This window comes from Anomalospiza imberbis, chromosome 14 (genome assembly GCF_031753505.1).
Source record: "Anomalospiza imberbis isolate Cuckoo-Finch-1a 21T00152 chromosome 14, ASM3175350v1, whole genome shotgun sequence".
Classification (NCBI taxonomy): domain Eukaryota; kingdom Metazoa; phylum Chordata; class Aves; order Passeriformes; family Viduidae; genus Anomalospiza; species Anomalospiza imberbis.
Window position 1 is genome coordinate 7033788 of NC_089694.1, and position 27999 is coordinate 7061786.

The 27999-nt window shown below is 39.0% G+C and overlaps 1 protein-coding gene across 3 annotated transcripts; it reads right to left on the reverse strand.

The window, feature by feature from the left end:
- Positions 1–2658: 2658 nt before the first annotated feature.
- PHF6 (PHD finger protein 6) lies at positions 2659–27479 on the reverse strand. 3 transcript variants are annotated; one of them, XM_068204712.1, is made up of 11 exons: positions 27337–27479; positions 22305–22484; positions 22024–22125; positions 18844–18977; positions 18497–18540; positions 9290–9456; positions 8969–9112; positions 7677–7781; positions 6655–6788; positions 5886–6015; positions 2659–2804 (listed from the first exon to the last, which is right to left on the reverse strand). In XM_068204712.1, exons 2-10 carry the CDS (start codon positions 22440–22442, stop codon positions 5886–5888), a joined length of 1098 nt encoding a protein of 365 aa, XP_068060813.1. In that variant the 5' UTR covers positions 22443–22484; positions 27337–27479; the 3' UTR covers positions 2659–2804. The 3 variants fall into 3 exon arrangements, with proteins under 3 accessions (XP_068060813.1, XP_068060815.1, XP_068060812.1); XM_068204714.1 differs by lacking the exon at positions 2659–2804 and adding an exon at positions 5256–5596 and having other exon boundaries at positions 9290–9453; XM_068204711.1 differs by lacking the exon at positions 2659–2804 and adding an exon at positions 5256–5596.
- Between the last annotated feature and the right edge of the window lie 520 nt (positions 27480–27999).

Here is a 27999-nt window from a genome sequence, read left to right on the forward strand (position 1 = left end):
ATTAAACCACAAAAAAAAAAAAAAAAAAAAAAATCCAGCAAATAAAGTAAATATGCATCCAGTAATACTTTCCATGGCATCAGAAGCCATGTGATGAAACTACTCCCAACATCAACTTTGGTAACAGAAGTCTTGAATAGCCTTTTCAAGAAACCTTTGCAAAGATGGCTGTGGATCCCAGCATCAATAATTACACTCTGGGGCTGTCCTGTGCAGGGCCAGGAGCTGGACTCAATGATCCTTGGAGGTCCTGTCCAAACCAGGATATTCTGTGATTCTATGACTTCATCAACAAGACCTGATCATTTGGCAACTCTTAATTGAACATGATGCTCAGCATTTTTTTTCCTGACACCTGTCTGTGCAGACAGGATATGATTGTTCTCAGGTTCCAGTAATTACCCACTATGCTCGTTAAATCAACTCCTTGTTTAAGGTGATGACATAATAATAAAATCTTCATCAACAGGGCAATAGTGCCCTTTCTCCTATGGAGTTTTCCTGCACATTTGTTGATACTTTAAAATCGCTGACAGGTATGACTGTCTTGCTCAAGGCAGTTACATACTCAGACAAATCCAGTGATTTCCAAGCCATCCTTTGCTTTGTTCATCTCTTATGCTACATTTCTCTGGTTCCAAAGTGCATCCTGGATGCAGCTGCATGTATGCAGTGTGCTTAACTTGCACTGTGATGGAACCCCAGCTGGTGACTCAGCCCCACGCAGCCGCTCACTCACCGCTCTTCCCAGCGGGATGGGGGAGAGAACTGCAAGAGTTAAAGGGAGAAAACACATGGGTTGAGATAAGGACAGTTTAATGGGGCAGATAAAGATGAAAATAATAATGGTGGTGATGATGATGATAATGATATAAAAAATTGAAAAAATGAATCAGGTGATGCACAATCCAACTCTCACCACTTGCTGACAGATGCCTGGCCAGTTTCCGAGCAGCAGCCCCAGCCAGCTTTCCCCCCACTTTATGACACCATATGGTAGGGAACATCCCTCTGGGTCAGCTGTCCTGGCTCTGTGCCGTCCCAACTTCTCATGTCCTTTAGCCATGAGAAGCTGAAAAATCCTTGACTTAGTATAAACACTACTTAGCAACTCCTAAACCATCAGTGTGTTATCAAGTGTATTCTTACACCAAATCCAAAACACAGCACTGTGCCAGCTACTAGAAGAAAATGAACCCTATCCCAGCTGAAACCAAGACATACTCTGCATTCCCTTGGTCTCTTAATCTAAATTAATTCACTCTTGGGAAAAAAAAAGTTCTTGAAAGGTGAGAAAGGGAACCTCCAGCAAGTCAGTCGCTTTGCATTAAGCAGTGGTAAACCCAAAGCAGCTTACCCAGAGCCGAGTTAGGAACACAGACATGCAGTTACCACCAAGTGCCACACTGTAAGCGTGATGCCTTCTCACCTCTCTCCTGGTAATGTTTTCTGGGCCTGTAACCTCAACAGGAAATACTGCATTTATGCATTAAAAAGACAGTTTCAAGTTATACTTTTGGAAGAAGGACAGATATGCAAGCATGAAATTCATAACTCATTTATTGAATATATATATGCAAGGATACCAATAAAAAGAAACTAATACTGCAAACTACAACTTTGGAAGTAAAGCCAATATAACAGGAACAAAATATACATAACATTGTAGATAGGAATGCATTCACCCTCTTCCATACATTCCTTGTCTTTACACCTAATGTAAATATATGCTAGAGCAAAAGCTGCAAACATTGGCCTAACCTGAGTGCTTTGACAAGCAAGAGCTCTCCAGGATTCATTAAGGGCTGAGATGTCACTGCAGACTAATGGCTGTGCATACATATGCATGTATAGGAACTGCTTCACCAAGTATATAAATCAAGGGCTGTGTTCTGTTTTTTCACCTCCATCACTAATATAGTGGAATCTGACTCTGGTGACATGGAAGAAGAGTTACTAATTGCTATCATGCACTTTCAGTTCTCTTCAGATTAATTTAATCTAATGAGGATTAATTTTCTTGTCAATCTGATTCAGTGTATTAATATTTTTGGAATGCACTGATTATCACCTGCCAGATAAGTCTGATATTTCAAATAAACTATCACCTCTTCATTTTTCGCTCAGTTTTAGCATGAAGTTCTTTTTCCTATAGGCAGGAGTAAGAGGCAAACTCTCTTCTATTACACTGCATTTTAGGGCCAGATTTGGCAGACTCAAACCATTGTAGATCAGCACAGCTCTTTGTACCTAAAGCTGAGACATTGTGGAGTGTAGGTGTGGCTCCTACTAGAGCCTTATCAGAGAAGCTCCTGTGGAGCAGCCTGTGCTGAAGGAGCAGATGTTCTGCTCACCTCATGCTCGGGAGCTGCACTGACACTGAACCAGCCCTTTCCCCCTGCCCTGGACAGCACAGCCCACTGCTACGGGCTTTGACCTTGGGACTCTGGCATTGCACCAGGTGTATCCTCAAGATATTTGAACAGGATCCTTGTGATGCCTGTCCTTCCTTGGCACAGTCCTTCTGGGAATAGCAGAACCACAGATCTGTGAGACCACAGGGAGTTGGGGAGATCTCTTAATGGAGAGGTGCAGGAAGCTGGGGAGAAACCTCCCTTCTCAGAGGGTTCCAGGCATCTTAAACAGCACACAATCCTCTTGTGAGCAAAAGAAATGCCCAAAGGCAAAAAGTAACAATAATAAAATAAAATTTAAAAAATTAAAGTGAAACCAGTTTTTTAAGACAAGTTTTGTTGCATTCATGACGTTGAATTCTCTGATTGTGAGATGAAAGCAGAAGGTGCCTAGTAAAAAAAAAATCTCAGTAACGAATTGACTGTATTAATTTAACTAGCTAATTTAAACATACCTAGTTCACCTATAGAGCACTTTCATTACATCTAACATTTCTGGGAAGGCAGTAGATGCTCCAGAATAATCTTCAATATATGCTTGCAAAGATTACATTGCTTTACAAAAAAAAAAAAAAAAAAAAAAAAAGACAAAAAAAAAAAAAAGACAAAAAAAACCCCAACAAAACCGGCAAACCAAAACAAACCCCCAAAAATTCAGACAGACTGTCTGAAATTCCAACCTAAAATACACATAAAAAGACAGTAATGGCAGTATTTTTTCTTTTAAAAAAATGATGTAAATGTTGTATACTATGATACATTGTCATGCTTTTTAAAACTACAATTAAGGACGTAAGAGATGTACAGTAAATACACTGCTGAGGTACATTTCTTCTAAATATTAACACCACGACAGAATTACTCCCCAGCAGGTGATGCTACTTGGGAACATATAAATACACTTTTTACATTGTAAGGCACTTTTACCCAGCATACATGAGTTGAAGTCAGTTATGACAAATTTGAGGCTTGTAAGAAAAGGTTTTTGCTTTTGACTTTGCTTCCATGAATTCTGAATTGATTCACCAGGCCATTTCAGCACACAGGGGTAACAGGGAAACCAGCCACTCGCTTTTCTGCTACCCAAAGGTAAAGTGCTGTTCTGGTTCTTTGAGGCAAGGTATGGGTCAATTTGTCCATAACAGGTGAGTTATTGGACTGAATATTATACTAAGCCACTGACACAATGAACTAGAGCTCAGTCTCAAGGTACAGTCAGTATGCTGGCAGATCTACCCCATGCAAACTTAGTTAAATACAGTAGCTGCAAACAAAGTGCCTTTTTTCCATGGGAGGGCCATGTCTGAGGCACAAACTGAAGTAATTTAAATACTGAAGGATGCTATTTTGCATTCTAAAACTGTTCTGAGTGGCTGAAAAATGTTCACGTTCTAGGAGAAACAAAACACCTTGATAGACAATTTCAATAATCGATCTGTCATTGCAATTCAAGTCACACTTTTAATTTTGAAAGTTACAAATACAAAATAAAAATGAGAAATGGCATCATGTTTAGAGCAGTAACTGAATATTTTCTGTACACAGCAATATTTCTTTCCAAACGGGATTATTCTCCAGGAAAGCAAACAGAATTGATTGAATTCTAACAGGTAAAATGTTAGAAACTCCAATATACAGTAATTGAGTCCCTCAAGACATTAAGGGAATGCATAAGAAGACAAATGACACACGTTAAATCTTTTAAAAATACAAGTAAAAAATGCTACAGAAACTCATGTTACAAATGAACCGTTTTGCAATACCAATCACAGAAGAACTGTAGCAGTTTATAGTCAAATCAGTGTCTTTTGCTTGTTTCCTTCCTTCAAAAGCAGAAGTCGTGTTGGGAGTTCAGAGTGAAACAAGTCAAAACCCTAAACAAATAATAAGGTGATGCGGTAGCAACAGACAAACATGTGGACTAGATTCAGCTTTTTGGTTTTATTTAAGTATGTCTGAGGATGTGCTTTAACAGACCAATTGAAGAAGCCAGTAGCCATTAGAAATGACAAGGTGTTTTGAAAGCAGTCAGAGGACTGTTCTGTTAGGTTTGGTATAGCCTAGATCTGAGCATTCCCTCAAGGAACATCAAATTATAGAAAGTAGAATTCCATGATGTGATTGTTGACTTGACAGAGAAAGGAAAAAAAAATCACTAAAAAAATAAGGATGATACATGAACTTTCCCATATAGTGGTCATATGATTAAAAAATAAATACCAATCTAGCAAAAAAGGTTGTTTCCTCATTCTTACAGAATATGGGACCTTTATGCACATTCTTGACAAAACATGAAGTGTTCCACACAACAGAGAACACCTGAGGTATGGACGTCAGATATGGTGGCTAAATTCCATAGTGAGTTAAGAGTTGTAACTCTCTGAAGTAAAAGAGATTGGGCTGCAAAGTCCAAACATTTGTATAGTAGGGTTTTAATCACACTTGGTGAAGTGTTCTTTGTAAATCAGGACACAGAAAGAGGTGGATTTTTGGGGAAAGAATGAACTACAGCCCTTTGGCATGAGTTCTAAAGCTCACAGCTCAGAACCAACAGCTGCTCAAGTAAATCTCCCGCAAACAATGCCGGGCGGAATGAGCAATCACAACAGGAACAACCTGAAATGTTCAAGCGTGCTTCGTGTACACCGAGTCCTTTCCTACTGGGTGCTTCCCAAGCAAAAACAGCACGGCTCTGCCATGTACAGCCTCCGGAACTTGTGCAGGAAGAAAATGCAAAATTCACAAAGTACCAGCTGGTTGCCATCACGGACTTGTCCATGTTGTTAATTAAACTAGCTAAGACCTTCCCTCATTGTGTGACTCCACTAAACAACTTACACATTCCAAATCTTAAAGTTTTTATTCAGTCCAGAAATATAGATCTTACTTCATTTCAATGTCTGCCTTAACTTTTGACACTGTACATATTACATATCATTTATATAGTGTTTCATTTTTTTCCAGACACTGCAGACTACAAACTACATAATATTGACATGTAAAACTCTGCCACTTACTGAAGGCTCACACACATGAACGTTTCAGGCAGTTCAATGAAATTTCTAACAGAGTTGGGTAGTAAAAAGTTACTGACCCTTTTCTGATTTTTAGAAAACAATTTAAAAGAATTAGTAGTTATGATGTCTTAGCCATTCCCAGTTCTATAACTCTGTCCCTTGAACCTGTTTAAAAAATGATGAAAACAATAGTAAATTTAAAATCATACAGAAAAGCATTTCACAGCTCTGACATTACACCTACATTTAGCAATAGAAATGAGGGCCTCCCTTCTTACACTGTTACAAAGTCAGCCGGATTTAAAAAACAACAAATCCTCCCCATTCTTCTACAGTATGCCAATAAAAAGTACTCTGCATACACTAGATTTAAATACTTCACTGCAGTAAACTACATTAATTGTATATTGCGTTTCAGTCTTGGTAACAGATCTGTCAGGAGTAACTTCCATACCTAGTTTCCATTGAGCTGCTGCTGAGGAATGTCATTATGGTCAGTGCCTGATTTGCCACGGCTTTTGCTTTCTCTTTCTTCGTCCTCTTCATCTCTTTCATCATTTCCACTATGGTTTTTACAATAGAGTCTGGCACAATAAAAGGAACAGTGAGGATTTACACTGAAAATATCCATCAAAACCTGACTTATCTCTCAATTAGTTTTGAGATGTGCTACAAGTCAGTTGCAAACTCTTGAATCATTCACAGCTTCCAGTCAAGCATCAGTTAAACTGAGAAGGAAAACAAGGTTCAAGAGCAGCCAACAAAACTGTGACCAATCCCAGTTTTGCAGAACTGCCTCTCACTGCTCGGCGAATGCCCTCTCGTGGGCGCAGCGCGGCAGCTCAGCTGCAGCCGAGCCGCAGCTCTTCAGGAAGGATGGAAACTTGTGGGGTCCAAAAAGCCCCTGAAGGAAGCTACAAACACATCGATATGGAGGAATCATGACATTGATTTTCTTGATCTAAATTATAGATTACTGGAGAAGGAAAATGTAATATAAGTCAAATAATTTTCTCATTTCTCCTATTTACAACACTACAGAAATTTTAAATTAGCTGAGTAACTGAAATGTTTTGTAAAGTCAACGAATACTTAAAAATACCATTTTAAGTTAAATAATATCCTCTTTTTTAAGAACATATTGACTAGCCAAGTTAGGCAGAAAAAGTGTCATGAAATATCTTTACTTTTGTAGTAGATTCAACAATTACATAGGTCCTTACTTATAAATTCCTCGTGACATGTTCTCAATGTATTTAGCTTTGTCTTCTACTCCACAGTGGTAATGGTATGTTTTTATGCAGGCTTTGATTTCACACCCAATAGTAGCACCAGGCTGGCTGCAGAGTGTGCATTTCTGTGCAGGGGAAAGAAGAGAACAGCAACGTTCAGCATCTCAGTCTTTCGTTTCTTACTATTCAGTTTAATGTTCCTCATATTTATGGCTAACATTTTGGAGCAGAGTAATTCCTCTGGCAGATCATCCTTCCAATGAAAAGTTAATCAAAGACATGGTAAACCAGGAACTGTAAGATACCAACACACAAAAATATGAACACTAGGATTTACCTGTCTGTTGCACAGAAAACTGCTACATGATTGCAAAACATGTTCTTGCATTTCCAAGGCCATTTTATTGCTGCTGAAGTCAGTATGCTAATATATAGAGAGTCTTAAATTATTTTTTTCAAGGAACAATATTGCTAGTTTTTTATTCTCTCTCTGATCCCCTATAAATTTCTTAGCACATTAAAAACATCCTGACTTTTAATAAAATACAGTGCAATGTTCTACCAGCATCCCCATATCTGAGATCTTAATATGTTTTCCTACTAACACACCAAAACAGTTGGAAACACTGGTTTGTTTCCAATTTTAGAGAATATATTCACTGCAAGAACTGCATATTCTCTAATTTTATCTGCAGCTCCACATAGTGTGTTTTTAGTAACACAGGTCCAAAGCTGTTACTCCCTTATAGTTACAGCATGGCTAATATGAATCATATGATTCTATGATAATAACAGTTATGTACATTGTCACAAAGAATCCCAAATACCACAAGCCCAAACACCACTAATATTAAGGTGATTCCTATCTGGCTGCCCTTCCCACAAGTAACAATATATTTTAATTTTGTGTTTAGAAAAAGATGGAAAAGATTACTTCATAAACGGAAGGAGGCAGAGCTATACAGGCCTTAGCAGAAGCACTAATACATCCACCACATTCTGCAGGTACATACCATTCTTTTTCCTCTCTTGATTTCTTGAAGTACAGTTTTGATATCAAAATCACCAAATTCTGCCCTTGAAGTTGTTGTTAGCTGGACAGTGCCAGAAGAGAACAACTGTAAAACAAGCAAGTAATGTCAGGTCACCAAGATGTTTGGAAATTTTTTCTTTACAGGAATAACTGAGCACTGAACATCCTGTTTTGCGATCTCAGACAGCATGTGCTTTACCAACAAACTAGGAAAAACCCTGTGCTGAGCAATTAAAGCATTCCTTCTGATCCCCACCTGACTGCTTTAATTAGAGTTGTTGTTGCCTTGGAAAATTTATTTTAAAAGACAGAGGAGTAGATGAAAAATAATGATAGGATGAAAATGTAAAGTAGCAAATGGGAAATATTATCAATTACACTACTCAACTTTTTAGGAATATTCCATTTCCTTTCCTGTGACATGTATGCAATTTAGGTTCAACCCTGATGTCAATACAGCTGTGAAGTCCTGAGGGATGAAAATGCAGAATAGAAGTACCATCCCTTCCATCATCATCCTGCTATATTCAGCTTTAACTGCCTTAAAACTGAAGTTAGGTAGACAAAATAACCAAGAGCTTTGCTAGAGTAAGACTCAAAGCTGCTGGCACACACCAGCTCTCTGTTTAGTGAGGCTGGATACAGAAAGTCAATGAGTAACTCCACAGATTGCCTGTACTATTTATTCATTTTGAGGAACAACATGAACCAGTGAATTTTGTTACCCAAAGCCCCACCTCACTCATGGCACTGTCTGCTCATGTTCTTTGCAATTAGATCCTGTTCAGGGTGACAGTTCTATAAACATGATCATCTAAATGCAAGAGCTTTCTAGAACTTCCATATCCCACACTCTACTTAAGTCACACAGCCTGAATCAACAGGTCAGAAAATTAACAAAGTACATGGATTCTTCTCAAATTGTGCCTGTGAAGCTATTTTATTCTTGGAAAGGATTATTTTAGTTAAAACTGTTTTCTGTTTTCCTTTTTAAATACTTCATATGCATTTAGACACTAAGGGAGCATTTTTAATAAGCTAAAGCATCTCCCTGAGCTAATTCCATCTCTTAGCATGAAGCCAACTTTTATTCATATTGCCTGCAGTGAAAATAAATTAATTGCTCACTTTGCAACACTTCAGTGCTCAAAATCATCAGCATACAAACAATACTCAGCATAATTACATGTGAGGGTACTGTATTAAAATCCAAAATAGCAATTCAGACAAAATTCACAGACTAGACTGGTTAACAACAATACTGTGACTCACCATGCACTTATAGTGTGCTGCAGCCTTTTTGGCATTAAATATATGAAGCTTTCCTCTAGCTTCATTTTCTTCTTCACCTGCATGACAGAATCCACATTTAGGTTTTGTATCACTGGGGCTGCTTCTGTGGGGAGACCTGTCTCTCTGAAAGAAAAACATTTTACTAAAATATACTGCTGGGATACAAATAAGGTTGCAATTTTAAAAGCCTGTGGCCACCAGCTGGAGGCTCAGACAAATGTAAATTTTAATAAAACTTATATTTCAGAGAAGAAATATGCAATTCTGTCTTCTAAGAAGTTTAGCATATTTACTGCTTACATAGGAACTGCTTTCTATTTCATCTGTGCCGTGTGAGGATGTAGATCTAGTGTCTTCTGATTGCCCTTTTAAATTTGTTTTTCTTGGCTTTCCCTTACGACCCCTCCTTTTTCCTTTGGGAGGTGAAGGCTCCAATTCATGTTCATTGATATTTTCTTCTAAATCTGCTTTAGAAGTCAGAACACATAATTAAATAAGGTTCTCCACAATTTTATAAAAAATAAACTAGGAGAAAAAAACAAACAAACAAACAAACCCCCCCCCCCCAAACAATCCAAACCCAAAAAAAACCAAAAACCAAACCAACCCACAATCCACCAACACCAGACAAGAAAAACCACAACTTGTATTTTCCGAATTTTGGTCAGAAATAAAAATAGCACCTCTCCCCCATTCATTACAAACATGCAACTGCAGATCCTGAAAACATTATTTTTCATGTCACACAGCTTTGCATCTTGATAATATAAGAAGGTTTAGTGTTTCTTACAACTTCTACTTTCAGACCTAAAATGTGTCCTCACATACACATCCTCACCTTCACTGAAAATAACATTAATTTAATCTACACTGAAACTGGAAAGTGTTTTCACCCATGAAATATGCTAATAATTTATTAAGATTCATAACTACAATGTAAATTGCCCTTGATAGTATGCCAATGTACCCAAATAATATCTCTCTCCTTGCTTTATTAATTGATGCCTGTTGACTTAAGAAAAAAGTTCATCCATTGGGTTATAACAGCAAGCTTTAAAACCGAAAAGTATTTTGCCTTCAGTGAAACAAATCTACAATGTTATGTCATTACAGAATATTTTCAAATCTTCAGCTAAAACCAGCCTCCAGTTTAGAGGAAATCCTCCCCACTGACAACATGCCATATCAAGTATTTACAGACTATTAGGAACATAAGAACATTTTTAATACAGACATGCCTAAGAGGCCTGACAAGTTCCTTTGCAAATGTCAGCTGAGCTGTGAATGCTACACAGAGCTGAGCCAAGCCTTTGGGCACACTATCCTTTGCACAACTCACAGCTCTAGAGAAGGTGACAGATCAATTCTGCAAGATTAAGATTGCTTCCATTAAGATCTAGTTAAATTGTATCTGATAATTCCATCTAACAACCAGCTCTATTCACTCACTAACAACTTTCCTAGTCACTGAAGCAGCCTCCTTTTTTTCCTTTAATATATAGCACCCACCCCTGCTCAAACCACAAACAAATTTCAGCAGACTTGTTTAAAGAACACACACAGACCCTGCTGAAGGACTTTTCTTCTCAAAATCCAAACCACAAACATCAGTATGAGCCCCCAAACAGAAGAAATGGCAATGAGAAGACCTGGAACATTCACTTGATGGATACTGCCATATTGTTTTAGTATGCAGACAGGACATCTTAGCATTTAGTTGGTGACTAAATGCTGCCTTGCCAGTACTCATCTTTCTTACCTATCATCACATAAAAATCAGATCACATTTCTATCTTGTGGTAACAGTGACTCAACTGCACAAAAGTTGAAGTCAAAGTGCTGAACATATTCCACAGCCACCAAGTGGGAGCAGAAAACTGAAGCCCTGGCCCAGCCTGGCACACAAGGACATCCTGTTCAGCTCCATCTATTGTAGTTGTCACTAAACCCAAAGAAAGCTACAGCTTCTGCTCAGTTATTAAGGAAGGACAGAAACTCATCAGAAATGCATCATAATAGGTTACACTGAAATTTATACAGATCTGCAAGTTATTTTGGTTTAAACTGACAGATTATACAGCTATATACAGATTTGCCCCATTCGCTACTAAGATACATCAGACTCTACAACATCCCTATACTTTAATATAAACTACTCTTTTCTAATTACATGTCAAAAGCACCATTTATTTTACTCTGAAAATACTAAATACATGATGACACAGATTATGTAATGAAACAATACATTTTACATTTTTTTCTCAGTATTTCCTATCTAACATTATTTTTCACTTGTCACCACTTGTTAAACTCCCCAAGCAAGATAATGCAATTTACACATTGACCTCTTAGATTGCATACAGCAAATTACAATCTGAAAACCTCTTTCAAAAAGAATTCTCTTTTTTCTTGTTCATCATATGAACTCTCCGCTGATTACTCAATTTTGTGAATATTTGTCTCTATTTTTACATTTACAGAAATCATACAGTTATTCTAGAAAAATAGTCTTACAGAAATGTGACTACTGAATCCATGACCCTTTAAATGACATCAATAAGAAGTTAAAATATTCCTTCCAAAATAATTCAATAGACTTCCCCACTATTTCATGAAGCAAACATAGTCCATGCACTTCCATTCCTTATTTTTTCCAAAGCTCCTTGTCGATTTTGTCAGCCAAAATGCTTTCCACCCCAATCCACCCTTATTTTCTACAATAACAGTAAAGCATGTCCTGAACTCTTTACTTACAAAACTAGAAGTGAGCTATAATTGCTAAAAACCAAGCAGACCTTATGAAAACCAATTTCTTAGAAGTGTCAATCTCCTCATAGAGTAAGTTCTTAAGTGCTATTTCTTAGTCTATAATTATTAGCATATTTAAGATTTGAAACGTAAAAATGCTGTATTTTTAAAAGATAGTTTCAGTGTAAGATAAAAATCCATGAAGAATGCACAGCTTTCCTTAAAGGAGAACCCCTCTTCTGAGCTCAAAACTACGGCATTCAGAGAAGGTCAGACATTAAAATCCAGATGCTACATGACACCCCTTCACTAAAATACAATTCCTTGAAGATTTACATCTCCTACTTCAAGTGACATGGACCTACAGAGTAACAGCACCAAGATGTGAGGATCTGCTCTAGCACATCTGTCCTCCAAGACTGATACCTCAAACATTAGAGCTCCTCTCGTTTTTACAGCGCCTTGAACTCGCAGAACAGAACAGGGGGACTGTGACCAGCCGTCAAACACATCTGCCCTGGATGGCCTTCATGTTTAATTTACAGCTTGCTGGGTGCCCTATCCCTCCCCTCAAGCCCACTGCCAGCTTACCCTGTGTCCCTGGCATCTGATGGTTGGGTGTTTCCAACTTCTCATGTCAGCTTGAACTAAGGAAAACACAAAAAGTTGTTCAACTCCTCCCTGACCAGGTGATATTTTATCATGGATATCACCCATCCTCTGAGTCCCCTGAGATTCCCTAGAATTCCCTCTTCAACTACCCCCCGTCCCATGTCCCATTACTGCGTTGTTAATTTTAAAATCATGACAATTTTCTCAACATAACTTTAGATAAAGTGTTCCAAGGAGCTTTCTATGAGCTTCCCTCAGAAGTCCCTAAATGCTAGATCTGAAAAGAGCCCAATACACAACATGGCCTGAGAAGTGGGGAGTAAGGGTAGAAATCAAGAAGAAACAATCTACATTTTAAAAAGCACCTAGGAATATGATATTGTAAATTCAGATGAGTAGCAACAAGCCCCTAATTTGCATTTTAGAAATCCATGAACAGTACAAAGTACCACAGAAAGAAACCCTGGCAAAATGCTGTATTACATCAACTGTTAACAGGGAGATTCAGCTTCAGAGAGAAATCTAAAAATTCTCCTTTGATCATGACTAGAAGGAAAAAGGATCAAGATGTTTTGCTGCTTAAAATAAGGCTTGACAGAGAAGAGGTGATATCAGTGAGAGATCACTGATCCATACTGCATTAGCTTGAAATACACATGGAATCCTTTTCCAAAAGCCAGGTTAAAACAAAGTAATAAAGAATTAAATGATTTAAAGGTTGTGGAAGAACAAGTAAAAAAAGGATGTGTACAATAAATACGGCTCTACTTACATCCTACATGACCTTAAACAACAGAGTAAGAGAGCCAGAAACAAAGCAGGCTGATTTTGTATGAGGAAGATAAAAACTAAAACTACTGGCAAAATATATTGACAAGTAGAACTGGACATGAAAAGAAGCCAAAGCACAGAACATTGAGGGGGATACATAATCTGAAATCACACATATGCAGGTAAAGTTTCACAGTGCATTTGGGATAAAAGAGAAACTCTAAAATTTCAAGGAACAAAATCAATCTTCTTAAGATTTTTAGAAGAGAAGTGGAATGTAGCAGAGAAAGAAAAGAGTACTTCAGCATGCTAGAGTAAAATCTTATTAAACTGTGGCTGAAACCAAATAAACCATATGAGCCAACATCATTGTTTTAAATTGGAAAGAAACATCAAAAAAAACCCAGAGAAGAGCCTTATTGGCCCAGTAGTTAATACTAAAAATGTGGATGCATCTATATGCAATAAGAATCAGGGATTTGCATAAAAACCCCTTGCAATCAAATACAAAATCAGGTAAACTAATCATGAAATAATAGTAGTTTTTATCAGCAGATGTTGTGAAATTAACAACCAAAATGCTGAATATATTTTATGTGTTATCTTTTTCAATGGAAAAAGAATAATATGTTAATATGATAATATGTTTTCCAAAAGCCCCAGATACTTCAAGGAACTGATGACTCTTGTCCAAAAGTTATTTCTTATGAGGTCCTTGAGATTATTTCTTTAATTAAGTATATTTAACACAGAAAAATAATAAAATAGTCCTTACTAACCACACAATTTAAATGCATTTTCAAGCAAAGAAGCACTGGCAAAGACTGAGGACAGATGAAGCACTTGGCTTATTTGCACGATCACAAAACTTATGAGCCCTGGTCTGATGAATTTGTTGAGCAGCTCAAGCCTCTCTGTGTAACACCTTGCCTAGATGGGAGGGAGAATCAGAACACCACAGGACAGCTCCTCAGACCGGACAAACCATTCACCACATGACTTTTACATTTTTTCTTTTCCATTAGCCATGTGGTTTTCCATAAGAAAACCCTGGTGTGATGCTTCTGCACAAACCCTCATTAGTCTTTAATGGGACACTGCTAATTCCCTGCCAGGACCAGCTGCTTCTCTGGGAACACCAGGTACACATTTGATGCCACACCCAGAGCAGCACAGGAGACAGACATCAGACAGACACCAGGCAGGCTGAGTTAGCAGAGCCCAGGAAGATTTTCTCACTGTCAAAATCAAAAGGATCCCAAACTGCAACATTACAGAAACATTTACACCTGACTGTTACTGCAAAAACTGCGAGGCCAACCTGTGCTAGGACCAGGGCTACAGAAAATGCAACAGGGAACAAACACTGCTTGAAGAATCCAAAGATGAGTCAGAATGTTACCTAACTAGAATGCCAAAAAGTTGCAGATGCTTTTCCTGCCAGTCTCTGGTTTTCACAGCACTTTGGAAAAGTACTCAGCGCACTACAGATTGCAGTGCCCCTAAACAGGTCTCAGAGAAATATCATCCTGACTCAACTTACTGAGCAGTGTGAGAAGCACAGATTCCACGTCTGATCTTTAGAATGACATGAAAAGGATGCTGAGACAGGGAATGTCCTTACTTCCACTGTGGAAACAATAACTCCCTGAGGCTTTGAGCACAGCTACAACAGAAATTACAGACATTTTATTTTCTGACCCCACAGCTCTCAAGCATCTGCTTTAAACATTAATAAGAGAAGTCACACAGCTTTGTTAGTCTTTGTCTTACCACTGTGTAACAGATGAAATGACCTTCTTATCTTAGTTTATATTAAACTATTCCTCATCAGCTGAATTTGTTTTAGATTCAACACATCAGCCAGGGCAGCCCCACCTGCAGGGAACTGAGAGAGGCCAGTTTTTTCATTTTTCAACAATTATTTCCAGTCCATTGGAATAAATTCCAACAAACAGCTCCAAAACATTACTTCAACAATACTTCATTCTTCAAAAAGAATACATGCAATTGTATCAAACTCAACAGTAATTCAATTAATGGTTAGCTGTGATCATTTGAAAGCACTGGCACCAACTCCTGTAACCTCTTAGGTACTGAAAACTTAAGACAGCTTGCCCAAAATTATGAATTAAGCTGTTAACTGAAGTTCAGTTGTTTTGTTAAATTTGTAACAAGCAAGGCAAAAACCTAGATGTCTTTTTTCCAGTTAATGGGAACAAAGCACAGAAAAATCACTCTGAATTACACAAAGGAAATATAGGAGAAATAGAGTTTTCCTATTCTTTGTCACCTAAATACCAGGCCATACAGATAAATTAGATAAACCCAACAATCTGCTGAAAACAGATAATGAATTTAGGAGCATAGTACTCTGCTGCCATGCTTCACATTTTCATATTCAAAGGAAGTAGAAGGTAGTTCATCAAGTCCTCTCATGTGAAGAAAAATTCATTCCCATTACTCATTAATTTTGTCTTGATGAGTAGATACCAAGTCTGATGAATCCTCACACCATCTGAATTTCATAACAGCAATAAAAAACACCTATGAGGTCCTCTGTATTAAATCTTAGCAGGTAACTTAATGCCAACATAGGTCCTTCAACATTATTTCCATGCAGCCTCAAGAGATTTTCTTTAACTGTTATTAACAGACAGTCTTTCCAAACTAGAACATGTAACTAAAGTGCATGAGCCAGATCTCAGACTTGGGCAAGTATGCCCCCAGAAGCATCCATTTTGTAGGGAAGGGAAGGAAAAATTTCACTGTTATCCAGCAACGCTGCCTACAGAAAATAAACTGTTCTGGACAAACCAAACACTCCTAAAAACTCTTGGAACATCTACTAACGTGACAGAATAAAAATACTTGGACTGGAACAAGTAAATCTGGATACAAAGAACCAAGCATAAGAACCCACAGATGTTCTAAACTGACTAAGAAAAAAGCCACAACAAATTAATAGTAAGAAAAAATCCCCAACCCAAAAGCAACCCAGAAAAGGAGCAGTTAAGTTTCCATCAAAAAGGACTGATGGTTTCAGCACCTCCCTGCACCCACACTGGGTGACAGAACCACAGATAAGCTTTAACTGTTTTGTTAGGAAAACACTGCTAAGCAAAGATTAATGAAACTGAAACTAAACAAGATTTTTAAAAAGCCACTATGTTAACATCTAGTTTCCCTGCCTAGTCTAGTTACTCTTCTCTGCCAAGTCCATTATCTGGTTTCACCCACCACCATTCTTTCACATTTAAATGCCTCCTTGACATTCACATTTTCATCAAGAAACAAACAAAATATATATATTAAGCTTAATCTCACATCCAACACCTTCCAGTCATCATTTCATTTCGCAAACTTCAGCATTTAAGTATTAAGGAAAAAAACCTCCCAAGTCCGTTCTGAAACTCTGAAAACCACCCTGTAATTTCTGTCTGCTAAAGTTAATCTGTGTTCAATGTAGCAAAATACCATTGCTATGGAAATTACTTATAGCATTGTATCAGGCATATGCAATGTGTATTTCTACTTTCTTTGATTTAAAGGAGGTCTATCACAAAAGAGCCCCAGCTTCTGCCATTAACAAATCCAAAACGATAAGTAATAATTATTTTATGGGCAAGCTTTCCAAAACTGCATGGACTAAAAAGAAGACACATTCTTTGGGAAAGAGCACTGGGTGGAATTTCAGTGAAATATTAAATAAAGAACTGAAAAAATGAATGTGAAGTATAGCTACATATAGCTCTAGAAGTGCAAAGCTATTTCTAGAAGTGTAAAGCATGACAGAAGGAAATATTTCAAACAAAAACAAATGTGTGCAAAGTGCTAAATAATATACTATCAGGTTCTTTGGCCTCAGCAGTTCTGAGTGACATTGAGGGTAGGAGAGAAGAAATACACAATCTAAGAGGCTGCTTCTATAAGCCTAGATTAATGTTTTAATAAACTACCATCATCAACACATAATTAAAAAACCCACTAATTTTCCCCATTATATCTATATAAAATTTAAAAGCCTTTGCTGTTAGAAAACAGCACTGTAGAAGTGGAGATAATGGTTTCTGAAAACTCTTAAAGAAAAGCACAAGTTCTGATCCTGCAAGAAATCCCAAGCAGAAAAAGTAATCCATTGGTTTTGAGCCCCATGCAGAATTGGAGGCATTTTTAAACACATGTCAAACACTGCAACATTTGTGAGCAAGTATAGAAGATTATTTAAAAATATCAGTTAAAGAGATTCATCTCTCTGGACTCAAAATGTTTTTAGTATTCTGTGTCTGTTAACACACAAAGCAACCCCAAAACAAACACAAGATAACATGGCTTCTTCACTTTGGAGAACTAATTTTTAACATAGATATTATTTTTCCTGTTTAAACCCAGTAAGAGTAAAATTAGAATTTCATATATAGGCACACAACAATAATTATGTAAATAGAATAAAAAAAAAAAAAAAAAAGAAATCCATTTTCTTTGGTATTTTCTGCTGCCTTCAGAATCTTTCTGAACATTGAAATAACATCCAAACCTTTACCATTACCTGTAGCACAGAAAGCAACACGTTATCTTAACAATACATTTGGCCTAGAGACTGAAGTAATTTATGAAGTTTAATTTTCACTAAACAGTTGCATATTCCTCATTAGTTAAATCTGAGGACATTTCAGTTGAAATCAATGCAAAAAGTAAACTACCTGTTTGATTCCCCAAATTCAGATACAGTAGGAAAAAAAGAAAAATACTTAATAAAAACACAACAGCACAAGTAGTTTGGAATTTTAACAGACTACACAATATATCTACATTTGTGGCATTTCACTATTCTTTTTTGCAAAGCTACACAGCTTTAATGAATGGATCCATAAAACTTTTTTTTTAAATCACTATGATTCAGAAACTTATCTGTAAGTGAACTCATCACAACCCTTTTCATTTGCTATTGGGTGTTTCTTTTTTCAAGAGTTATACTCTATTCACTTGTCCAAAAACTAATAAATATTTAGGAACATTAGCAGTAGCAAGAATCAGCTGTTATCTGACAAAATATTTCAGGTGTTAATATTGTGAACACTTAACTACAAATATAAGCCAGCTTCTTCCAAGAAGGGAATGTATAACTTCTACTTAAACTTTGGTTTTATGGAGCATCATATCTTTTGAACATCCTAAAATTTATGGTGCGGGTTTTTCTCCACCTCAATCAATAATTTTTAGAGAAAACACAGAAATCAGATGGACTTCCAAACTCATTGTTTCTCAAAAATATGTAGTTCTAATTTTTACTGTAAACATTTATATTCTCCAGAAAAATTAAATTTAACCAAGTATCTTTCTACAATGGGAAAAATTTATATTGAATAATTTTACCTTCAGAGTTATGCGTAGTTTTCTTGTGTTTTCGACATAAAATCCTATAAACAAAGTAGTTGAAAACTGTCAAGTCAGTCACGAATCACAGATTATTTACTCATCTTTTAAATTTAAATGCCAGTACATTTTTCTCCCACTTATAAGACTCACTGATACACAAATCTTGCAGTGAAAATACGCTTTTCTAGCCCATCACTATTTTGAATGCCACAATCATATTTAGAATTTTTTGCAACAGTTTTGTTTAGATTCCAAATTGAGGCTTTGTTCTGCTTTGATGTTTTTTAAACAAAGAACGTAAAATACAAATTAAAAAATAATCATAACAAATAAACAATAGTTACATGTAAATGCCTTGTGAAGGTTTCTCTCTTATCTGAGCTTTATCATGCAAAGCACAGTAGTAGTGATATGTCTTGTGACACGTTTTCACGTCACAGCCAATGGTCGCTCCAGGACAGTGGCACAAAGAGCACATCTGGAAAGGAAAAGAAAGCACAATTCATGTTGCTTTTTGTTTAGCACTTCTGAGGTCAAAAATAATATATTTACCACTACTGGTGACAAAATAAACGGATTTATGCACTTGGTATTACTCTTCCTGCTCCCAGGTGTTTTGCATTTTTTATTTTAAAATTAAGAAATTTGTTACAAGTGTGCAACAGTGCAGTACCATCAGATGCATAATAACTCAACCACCATTATCAACTCAATGAATAAGTAATTTATTTCTGTGGAATGTATCTGATGAAAGTGACACAGCTATTCACTTGAATATCCCTCTCACAAGGACAGCCTGTTTGTATCGACCATTTCAGAAAAGTTAAAATCATAATTGTACCTGTTTAATTCTGAGTTATATTATAAAGACAGCAGGGAAAAAAATGACACCCATTTGAGGAATGAACCCTGCAGTCAGAAATACTGACAGCCTGCAAATTTACCTCAGCATCAGCAGCTAACTTTACTTTTTTTTCTACAGTTATGTCCTAAAGTTCTTTCCAAAACACTGAATTTAGTAAAATATTTGGTAAGCACAATTAATTTATTTCAACTAAACTAAATTTTGCTCTTTATACTTATATTGCAAAAAAGATTAAAAGTGAGGCTGTTGCTTTACTCTTCTTTCCCATTAATTAATTCTTCTTGTATCAGACACATAGACAACAGCTATCTAAATTAGCCATCTAAATTGCTCATGGTCCTTCTTATACTGTGGTAGGAAAGGAAGTAATTGACAGTATCACAAATTTTTTTTCTTTATTGTTCTCTACTGACTTAGTATTTCCCAAAATCTCAGGATTTCCCATTAAACTTACTGCCCAAGACAACTGGAGCTTTTTCTTTGAATCCTGCATATTGCCAAACACTGCCAAATGGTTACAATCAATTCCAAATCTAAGTATGTAGGATATTCCCTACATATATATCTATCTATATATCTATCTCTGTGGATACCTTTTTTCTCCACTACACTCATTTAGTCAAGTTCTCCTTGCTACTCTCAAATATGCCAAAAAAATATACTACCAAAGCTACCAAATATACCACCAGCCTGTTTTTCAATTTTAAAAAATTCAACTGAACAGTAAAAATGTCAAAGCCTTGGATCATCTCCATTTACTCCTCTGCAAGCTCTGAAATGGTACAGTTATGTACTGTTGCCTAGTTGTTATCTAATTTTTATGGGCATTTAATCTCATAAATCTGTTATACATGATGGTTTTATATATAATAATTGGTGTTCAAAGTCCTTTAGGAAAGCCTAGGCTTATATATCCAGCCAATCAAGTTTAGTCAGAACCTCAGTTTTTTTGAAAGTCAGAAATGACTAAAAGAAAACCTTCTTTTTATGAACACCATGATGTGTCTGTAAAACAGAGCACACACATTTTAGCCATGTTTCTAGTAAGTAATAAAATTGTAAAAAAAAGTAATGAAGTTATTCCACTGGCGCATGTCTGCTGTCCAAATGGTCACTAACTCAAGTTATTTTGGGTATATAAGAAGTTTGATATGCTGCAAATTAGGTATGTTCTTTAAAAAAAATAAAACCTTTCCATTCATAGATACTAGAAATAATACAGATAATTAAAATAATTAAGATATCAGTGACTTGTACTTCTAAATATTTAGACTCCAAAAACTTTTGTGACTGGCCTACCAATGTTTGAACCTACCACCCCTTCTCAGACAGATCCATTACCATCAGAAAGCCTCTACCTTCTGTCACTGTCACTCTGGTAATGAGGTCCCCACTGTCAGAGCCCACCTGGCCAGCAGCACCTCCTGAGGGAGGACAAACTGACCCAAGGCATCAAAATATTCACCTAACCCAGTGCTCTGAGGTTTTTTGCTGAATGTGTTCCCCCAGAATGGACCAGGCAAACGGACCTGAGAGAAGGGATTTGGGCTAATGATAAACCTTTACCTTTAAACTTCCCACACGCCAGTGGAGAAAGACAAGTTCCTCCAGAGAGTGATTCAGAGCTGCAGCTCTCTGCCAGCTACAGAGACAAGCACCTCAGTTAAGACCTAAAATTATCTTGTATGTTTTCTCCAAAGAGGAACCAACTCAGGACTATGAATCCATTAGATTGACCAGATCCAGGTATTTTACAAAAACCTGAACTAAGTATCTAGTACACACAGCTGGTGAGCTACAAGAATGGAGCCATTGCAATAGAAGGAACATAAAGAGACTGAGAAGCAGGAAGGGAAACCACCAAAGACATAAAAAGAAAAAACCTTTAAAACCCTTTAAGAGACACAAGTATCAAGAAGTGTCTTTATGATCAGTAGTTTCATTTACCACCATGTTCTTTGGAAAGTCCTAATCACAACATGAATCACTTGTGAACAGTTACTTATTTCAGCTAATTGGAGCAAATGAAGTTCCTTGGATGGGAAAAGATTCAAATGAAACAGTGGATGAAACAGTAGACTATTATTATAAAATTGTAGTTCTACAATAATACTTTGGACTTCCTTTAGTGGCCCAAGAACTGCTAACTACATAGAGTGCTTTAAATAACTAAGCTGAAAGGTTTTAATGTGAGGAGTGAACTGATCATCTGCTAAAATTATTTTAAAAAGAGCCTCATTTATTTCCCCAAATTAGAAAACAACTAGTTTTAAATAAATAATAATAAAATAATTCCTTATTAATTAGCATCTCAGGAATTAAAAAAAAAGTAATTCCTGCTCAATCTCTTTAATTTGGTGGAGCTGCAAGACTACTGTACCCACATACCTCATAAGCCCTCTATACTCACAGCATTATTTTTTAAACCAATATAAAAGGAGAAAAAAGTGTATTTGGTCGTTAAAGCTAGATTTTGGCAGCAAACCCAAGTACTGGTAAAGGCACAATAACACCCTTCCCAAGAGCCTAGAATGTGGCTTTCAAAAATCTAACAGAAAATATTAAATAGACTAAGTACACTGAACAACTTCCTTGCAAACTTTATGGAGGGTATGAAAAATACTGTCTTCCATTTTCAAGAGCCAAAATAGGGACTTACCAATTTTGTGCCTCTCTTTATTTCTTTCTGAATATCTTCAATAGAGAATCCACCAAGACTCTCATTATCAGTGTGTGAAGAAACCAGTGCGGATGAGAACAGCTAAAATTGCAAAGACAAAACCTGTATTTTAATTTTTAAGGGTATACGTGATAGAGAAATTTACAGATACGAAACCCACCAAATTGCAGTGGTTAATCCTGTGTGCCAATTCCAATCTGGGTGGCTTTTCCATGTGTTTGCAGCGTTTTCCCGGCTCCATCCCATTCCCGGTCACTCACCATACACTTGTGATGTGCCGCCACCTTCTGGTTCTCCGACATCAGCAACTGCCCACATTCGTTATCTTTATTCGACCGACAGAACCCACACTTCCTTTGTCTGGAGGAGACTTTCTTCTGTCCGACTGAGCTTGTCATGATTTTAAATGACCTTAGAATGCCACTGCAATCCTCTCAATGCTACAGGGAAAAAGAACTGCAATCAGCATAGTGACATCAACAAAAGGCAAATTAACATAGCTTTGTAAATACAGTACTGGATGCTTGGAAGTGATTTGTCACTTTTCTTTATGCTACTTCAATATAGCCAAATAAACAGGTGACTGGCAGAGGCAGCATTTGGCCAAATTTTAATGACATTTTTTCAGCAAAAAAAGCAGTTTCTTTATGCAAAAAAGTTGGAGAATTAAAATAAAACTTTGTATGGTAATACAAAAGCAGAAAACGGAAAAGAAATAACTGGGAAATACAACAAGAGAATCATCGGAGAAAAAAATTTACTGCAACTCATTTTTGTAGTTATTTATTACAGGAAAGGAATTTGTAGAAAAAAAAATATATATATATATATTCATGCAATGAAAGTCATGCTACTGAACTTCTTCAAAAACAGAAGCAAACTAAAACATGGAGCCCAGCATAGCCTCCAGCACAGGTTTTGGCTGTAAAGGCTCACAAAGTCTCAAGGCAGAAGAGTAAAGAGCAGAGCTGAGATGATAAAATGTTACCATTTTTGGTATCAGAGGTATCTTGTGGCTACTCAAACAGTATTGGGAACAAAATTTTAGACACCTCTCTAAGGTGCTGCAGTGGAAACCTCTCCGTGACCAAGTCAGTTTGGCAGTGCCACACCAGGTTTCAATAACTACACAAGAGCTGCTGTTCTCAGCTCAGGAGAGCAACTTAAACTCAGTATGAATCACAAACTTTTCATGTGCTACCAGTAACACATTTAAAATGTAACACTGAGGTCACAGCGCCCAACTCAGCAGACACAGCTCCTGCAAAAGTGAGAATACTGAATGAACATATGAATTTCTTGGCTTAGTATTAATAAGTTTGTGTTCATTTGCTTCTACATCTACCAAGAAATAAAAGAATCATCTTCTTCAAATATATTTCTTAGAGCTTTTTATTTTGCAGATTAGAGCCTTACTATCAGAATTTGCCACAAATGCAAGAAAAACCACAGCAGGGTTTGATATTTGCGTTGAAAAAAAGTGTAAAATCCAGCCATAAATAAGCGAGCAGAGTTGCAAAACATCTGGACTGGGCTACAATGGCACATATCTGCATGAAAATACACGGCTGGTCTCTGGAATTTGCACAGGCAGACCCGGTGCTCCCCAGTGCTGTCAGAAGCTCATAATGCTGGCATCACTCACTCCTCTAACCGAAAGCAAAGGAACGTCCTCAAGTTTCCGTCAGCGCGTCCTCCTGCTGCCAGACACTCCTGCTGCCTCCTGCTTCAACAGATTTTCACAGACCTTGTAACTGCTGGCCCTGCACTGTTTACTGCAAAACTCCTGCTCAAAAGGTGCCTGTCCTGTCCCCCTGCCTCTGCTCTCCCAGGAGCTCCATTTGCTTTCTGTTCTAACTGCGAGCAGTTTGCAGTTTATGCCGCTGACGCACACTCAGAACAAGAATGCGAAGATTTCGGATCTTGCTGATTTGCACAAAAAATGTGCCAATCTGGATAAACTAGTCACACCCTTTTGCAGTGGCAATAGGGAGTCCTTAAGTGTTAAACACAAAAGAATTATTATACTGTATTCTTCTAAAGAAAAAATAAAACCAGACTATTCTGTAATCCCTTCTGAGCAGAAAGAATGGTTCCTGAAGAGACAGACAGACAGATATGTATGTATGTGTATTAAAAAATAAAAATCTGGGTAATTTTTAAAACTTCAATAATATTTGGGAGCAGAAAAAGACCTACAAAAGACAAGCAGGAAGTAATATCACGAAGATTACTTGTTTACATCTTACATTCAATAGATCAACAGAAATCACACAGGGATGTTTAGAAATATACTAACAAAGTAATGTAAAAGGCAAAAGTTCTGGTTTTGTATAAAGAGTTTAGTATATACACATACAATCACTTGGGTCTACCTGTTTCATGTTATATTCACATACTATTATTAAAATATTAACACCAACAATACCAGTTATTAAAAGGAAGATTAGGAACTTCATTGTACACGTGCACAGGTCCTACTGACTCAGGAACAAGAATTACTAATAAAACAAAGCTACCCTTCAATTTAAGCAGCAAGTTTGTATTTTAGAAAATGAAAGTAATTCATAGCACACATCAAAATTTTTAAGTGGCTCTCACCATATTTAATTTATAGGAAAAGCAACTTTCCAAGACACAAGATTATAAAGAATCTTCTCACAGCTCGCTGCTTTCCACCTTCCAGCGCGCTACAGGCACCTCACTGCAGCAGCACCAGAACCTGACACAGCCTGACTTCCTCAAGAACTTCTGCATAATTACATTTTTTAAGGCTCACAGTAAAGTTAAAAATAATGCCAATCTTTACTTGATACATGGATGCTGATGTTTAAAAAAAGAGCAAATATATGTTTTTAAATACTTCACAGTAACAAATAATTTAACACTTGAAAAATTATTCAAAACTCAAACAGGCCAAAAAGGAAATTCACGTTCTTTTCACCATCAGATTAAATTACTCTGAAAGCATTTTACAAGGTATCTAAAACTTTTCTTTCCAACCCCACATTTGTTGTGGCTTTTTTTGTTTGTTTGTTTCACTGGGCATTTACCCTATTTAAAAGTTTTTAAAGAGTGTTGAAAAAAGCTTTAGCATGAGAAACATCTCTAAACCTCTCCATAAATTATATCTGCTTTCTCATAAATGTGAGGAGACACTACTCTCAGACCGCTTTTCTTTGTGTCAAAATGCACTTATCCTGTCCATTAAAAAACAAAACAAAACAAAACATTGTTTTCTGAAAAAGATGAACCAACCAAGTAATGCAGCTACTTGGATTCTGAATCCAAGTACTCAAAATTCTGTTTTCATCTCTCAAGTTAAATCACCCAGAGCAACTAATCTACTTTGACAAGTATCAAACTACATTTCATTGGAATGAGAAAAAATGCAACTTAAAAACGGCTCAATATTTTGGTTTTCCATGTTTCAAAGGCTAACAAATGAGTAAGAATTACAAAAAGCGGTGATTGTATCTCCTGTTGATAGAATCTTGCTTGTCAGCTTTGTCAAAGCCTCACAGACTGGATCACAAGGAGTGACGTACTGTGGAATCACTGGCTGGGAGATTTTCACTGTCTCCACCAAAATGGAAAACACATACTACAGACACAAAGATTATTCCATGCAGATCACTTTTCCATGGGCTTGATTTAAGAAATGAGAAGTTACAGGTACCCTAGAATCACACAAGCAGAAATTCACTCAACCATTCTTCACCGAAAAATTTGGGTTAATTTGCATTCCCATTTCTTATGTTAATACTGAAGTATTAAGTGTGGTGCTTTCCCTCACAGCATCTTTATTTTATCTTTAAAGCAGCAGGTTTTACACCCTCCTGTAGCTTCTCTGCTGCTTTACCGAGCTTTAGACAACAGATTTCTTAATATAAAAGTGCAAGTTCAATAACTCTCAGGCACGGGATGCCCCCAGTGCATGAGACGTTGTTCAGCACCAAAGAATGGAAAGTAACCCGGACTCTAATTTCTATTTATTGCCCAAACATGTTTCAGGAGCCTGATTATAGGAGTTAAAAACTCACCTGTATTCCCTACAAAGAACAGCGATCTCTACCCGCTGCACTTGTAAAGTTTGTTTTGCTGTGTGACCTGTATGATTCCCAAGCTGTATTTCAAAAAATTAGAATTTATATTTGTGAAGAAAATTTCAGACACCTAGGGAAAACCTGTGAGAAGTGAACAAGCTTCAGAAAATGCCACTGCAGATGCTGAAGTGGTTTGGTCTGTCAGGAAAAGGTACAGAAAATATTTGTGCTGATTTTTCCAAGATGCTCACTGGAGATACCAGAGTCACAAGCTTACAAGTGCTTCACGGTTTCCCGGGTGGGACACTCATTGTTGGGAGGTTTATTTTGGAGAAAGGGGGAGTGAAGAAGGGGAGAAGGGAAGTATCCTGTAGGGTTCTGTAGCTGAGACCCCAAATCACAAGCCTCATAGAAATTTTTATCCAAGAGTTACATTCACACAGCATCCTACAGTCACTATAAAAAGTAGGATGGGAATTTATCCATGCAACTTCCTTAAAAAAAAAACCCAAAAAGACCCCGAAGAAGGGGCAGATGCGAGGGGAGAAGGGGCAGATGCGAGGGGAGAAGGGCAAACCCTCGAACGCCTAAACAATGAGAGCAGAGCAGGTGACTACAGATGACACGGAGAGAGCCCGCGGTCAGGGAGATCTGGCAGACGGCGCTGAGGGATCTCCAGGAAAGTTTACATCCTCCCACGGGGAGCGGGAGATGGGCCGATAGCGGCACCTCTGCCGTCGCCTCCCCGGGGGATCGACGGGGCAGGACGGCACCCCCGGCACGAACCGCCCGAACCCCGCGGGGCCCGGCCGGCACCGCCGGGGCCCGACCCCTCCCCAGCCGAGGGGCTACCGGGGGGAGCGCGGGGGATGCGGGAAGGGCGACCCCCACCCGATTCCATGAAATTTTGGGGGAAACGGGACCGGGAGACAAGGGGGGGCGGATCCTCCCTGCAAGGAGGGCGCGGGCCGGGGCGGGCGGAGCGAGCGGCACCGCCGGCCCGGGGAGGGGGCAGGGGGGCGGTACCGGCACCCGGGGCACCCTGAGGGAATACTGCGGGGTGCCGCGACCCCTGCGGGACGGCAGGGGCCGGCTGAAGCCCCGGGACCGGCGGCGGCTGCGGGCGGGCGGGCCCCGGGCCGGGGGCTGCGGGCGGGCCGGGGGCGCCGCGCCTGCCCCCGGAGCGCGGCGCAGCGGCGGCGGGGCGGGCAGCGGGCGCTCGGCGGGTCGGTCGTCGGTCACTCACCCGTGCGGCGGGCGGGGTGCGTGCGGAGGACCGCTCGGCACGGCCCGTCCCCGCTCGCGGGTCGCTCAGGGCCGCTCGCCCGCCGGGACCGGCGCGTTCATTCGGGGCTCGGGACGCGCCGCCGCCGCCGCCGAGCGCACGCACGCACGAGCGGACGCACGCACGCACGCACGCACAGCGCGCCTGGGCCGCGGCAGCGCTGCGGGGCGGTGCCCGATTGGCGGGAGCCCGGCGGGGGCCGCTCGCGGCCTCCTTTGCGCACGCGCGACAACGCGCGCGCCTTTTCCGCTCCCGGTTCCCGCTGCCCCCGCGGCGCTTCTCCGCGAGGCCGGGAAGCGGAAGATGGGGGTGTGTGGCGAACGGCGGCTCTGCGCATGCGCACCCGCCGCCGCCACTTCCCCGCGAGGTCCCGGCGCGAGCGAACGGGGCTGGCGGGCGGCACGGACACACGGGGAGCGGTGCGCATGCGCTGCGCTCACCCGTTGTTGGTGGGGGGGGGGCGTGCGCGGGACTCGCGCTGCCGCCGCCGCGCAGCCGCAGCGCCGCGCGCGTGCGCAGAGCGGGCGGCGGGGGGCGGGCGGCGCTGCGGCACCGCGCGCGCGCCCCGAGGGGAGGGGGGAGCGGCGCCGCGCGCGCTCCCTCACGGTGCCCCCTGCGGCCCCC

What these genes read in the sequence shown, in the direction of transcription:
- PHF6 (XM_068204712.1), bottom strand. Translation starts at nt 22,442, where the DNA reads ATGACAAGCTCAGTCGGACAGAAGAAAGTCTCCTCCAGACAAAGGAAG. An exon ending in CGGCACATCACAAGTGTATG is followed by an intron (nt 22,126 to 22,304) that starts GTGAGTGACCGG and finishes TTGCAATTTTAG; the next exon opens with CTGTTCTCATCCGCACTGGT. An exon ending in AACTACGCATAACTCTGAAG is followed by an intron (nt 9,457 to 18,496) that starts GTAAAATTATTC and finishes TGACTTCTAAAG; the next exon opens with CAGATTTAGAAGAAAATATC.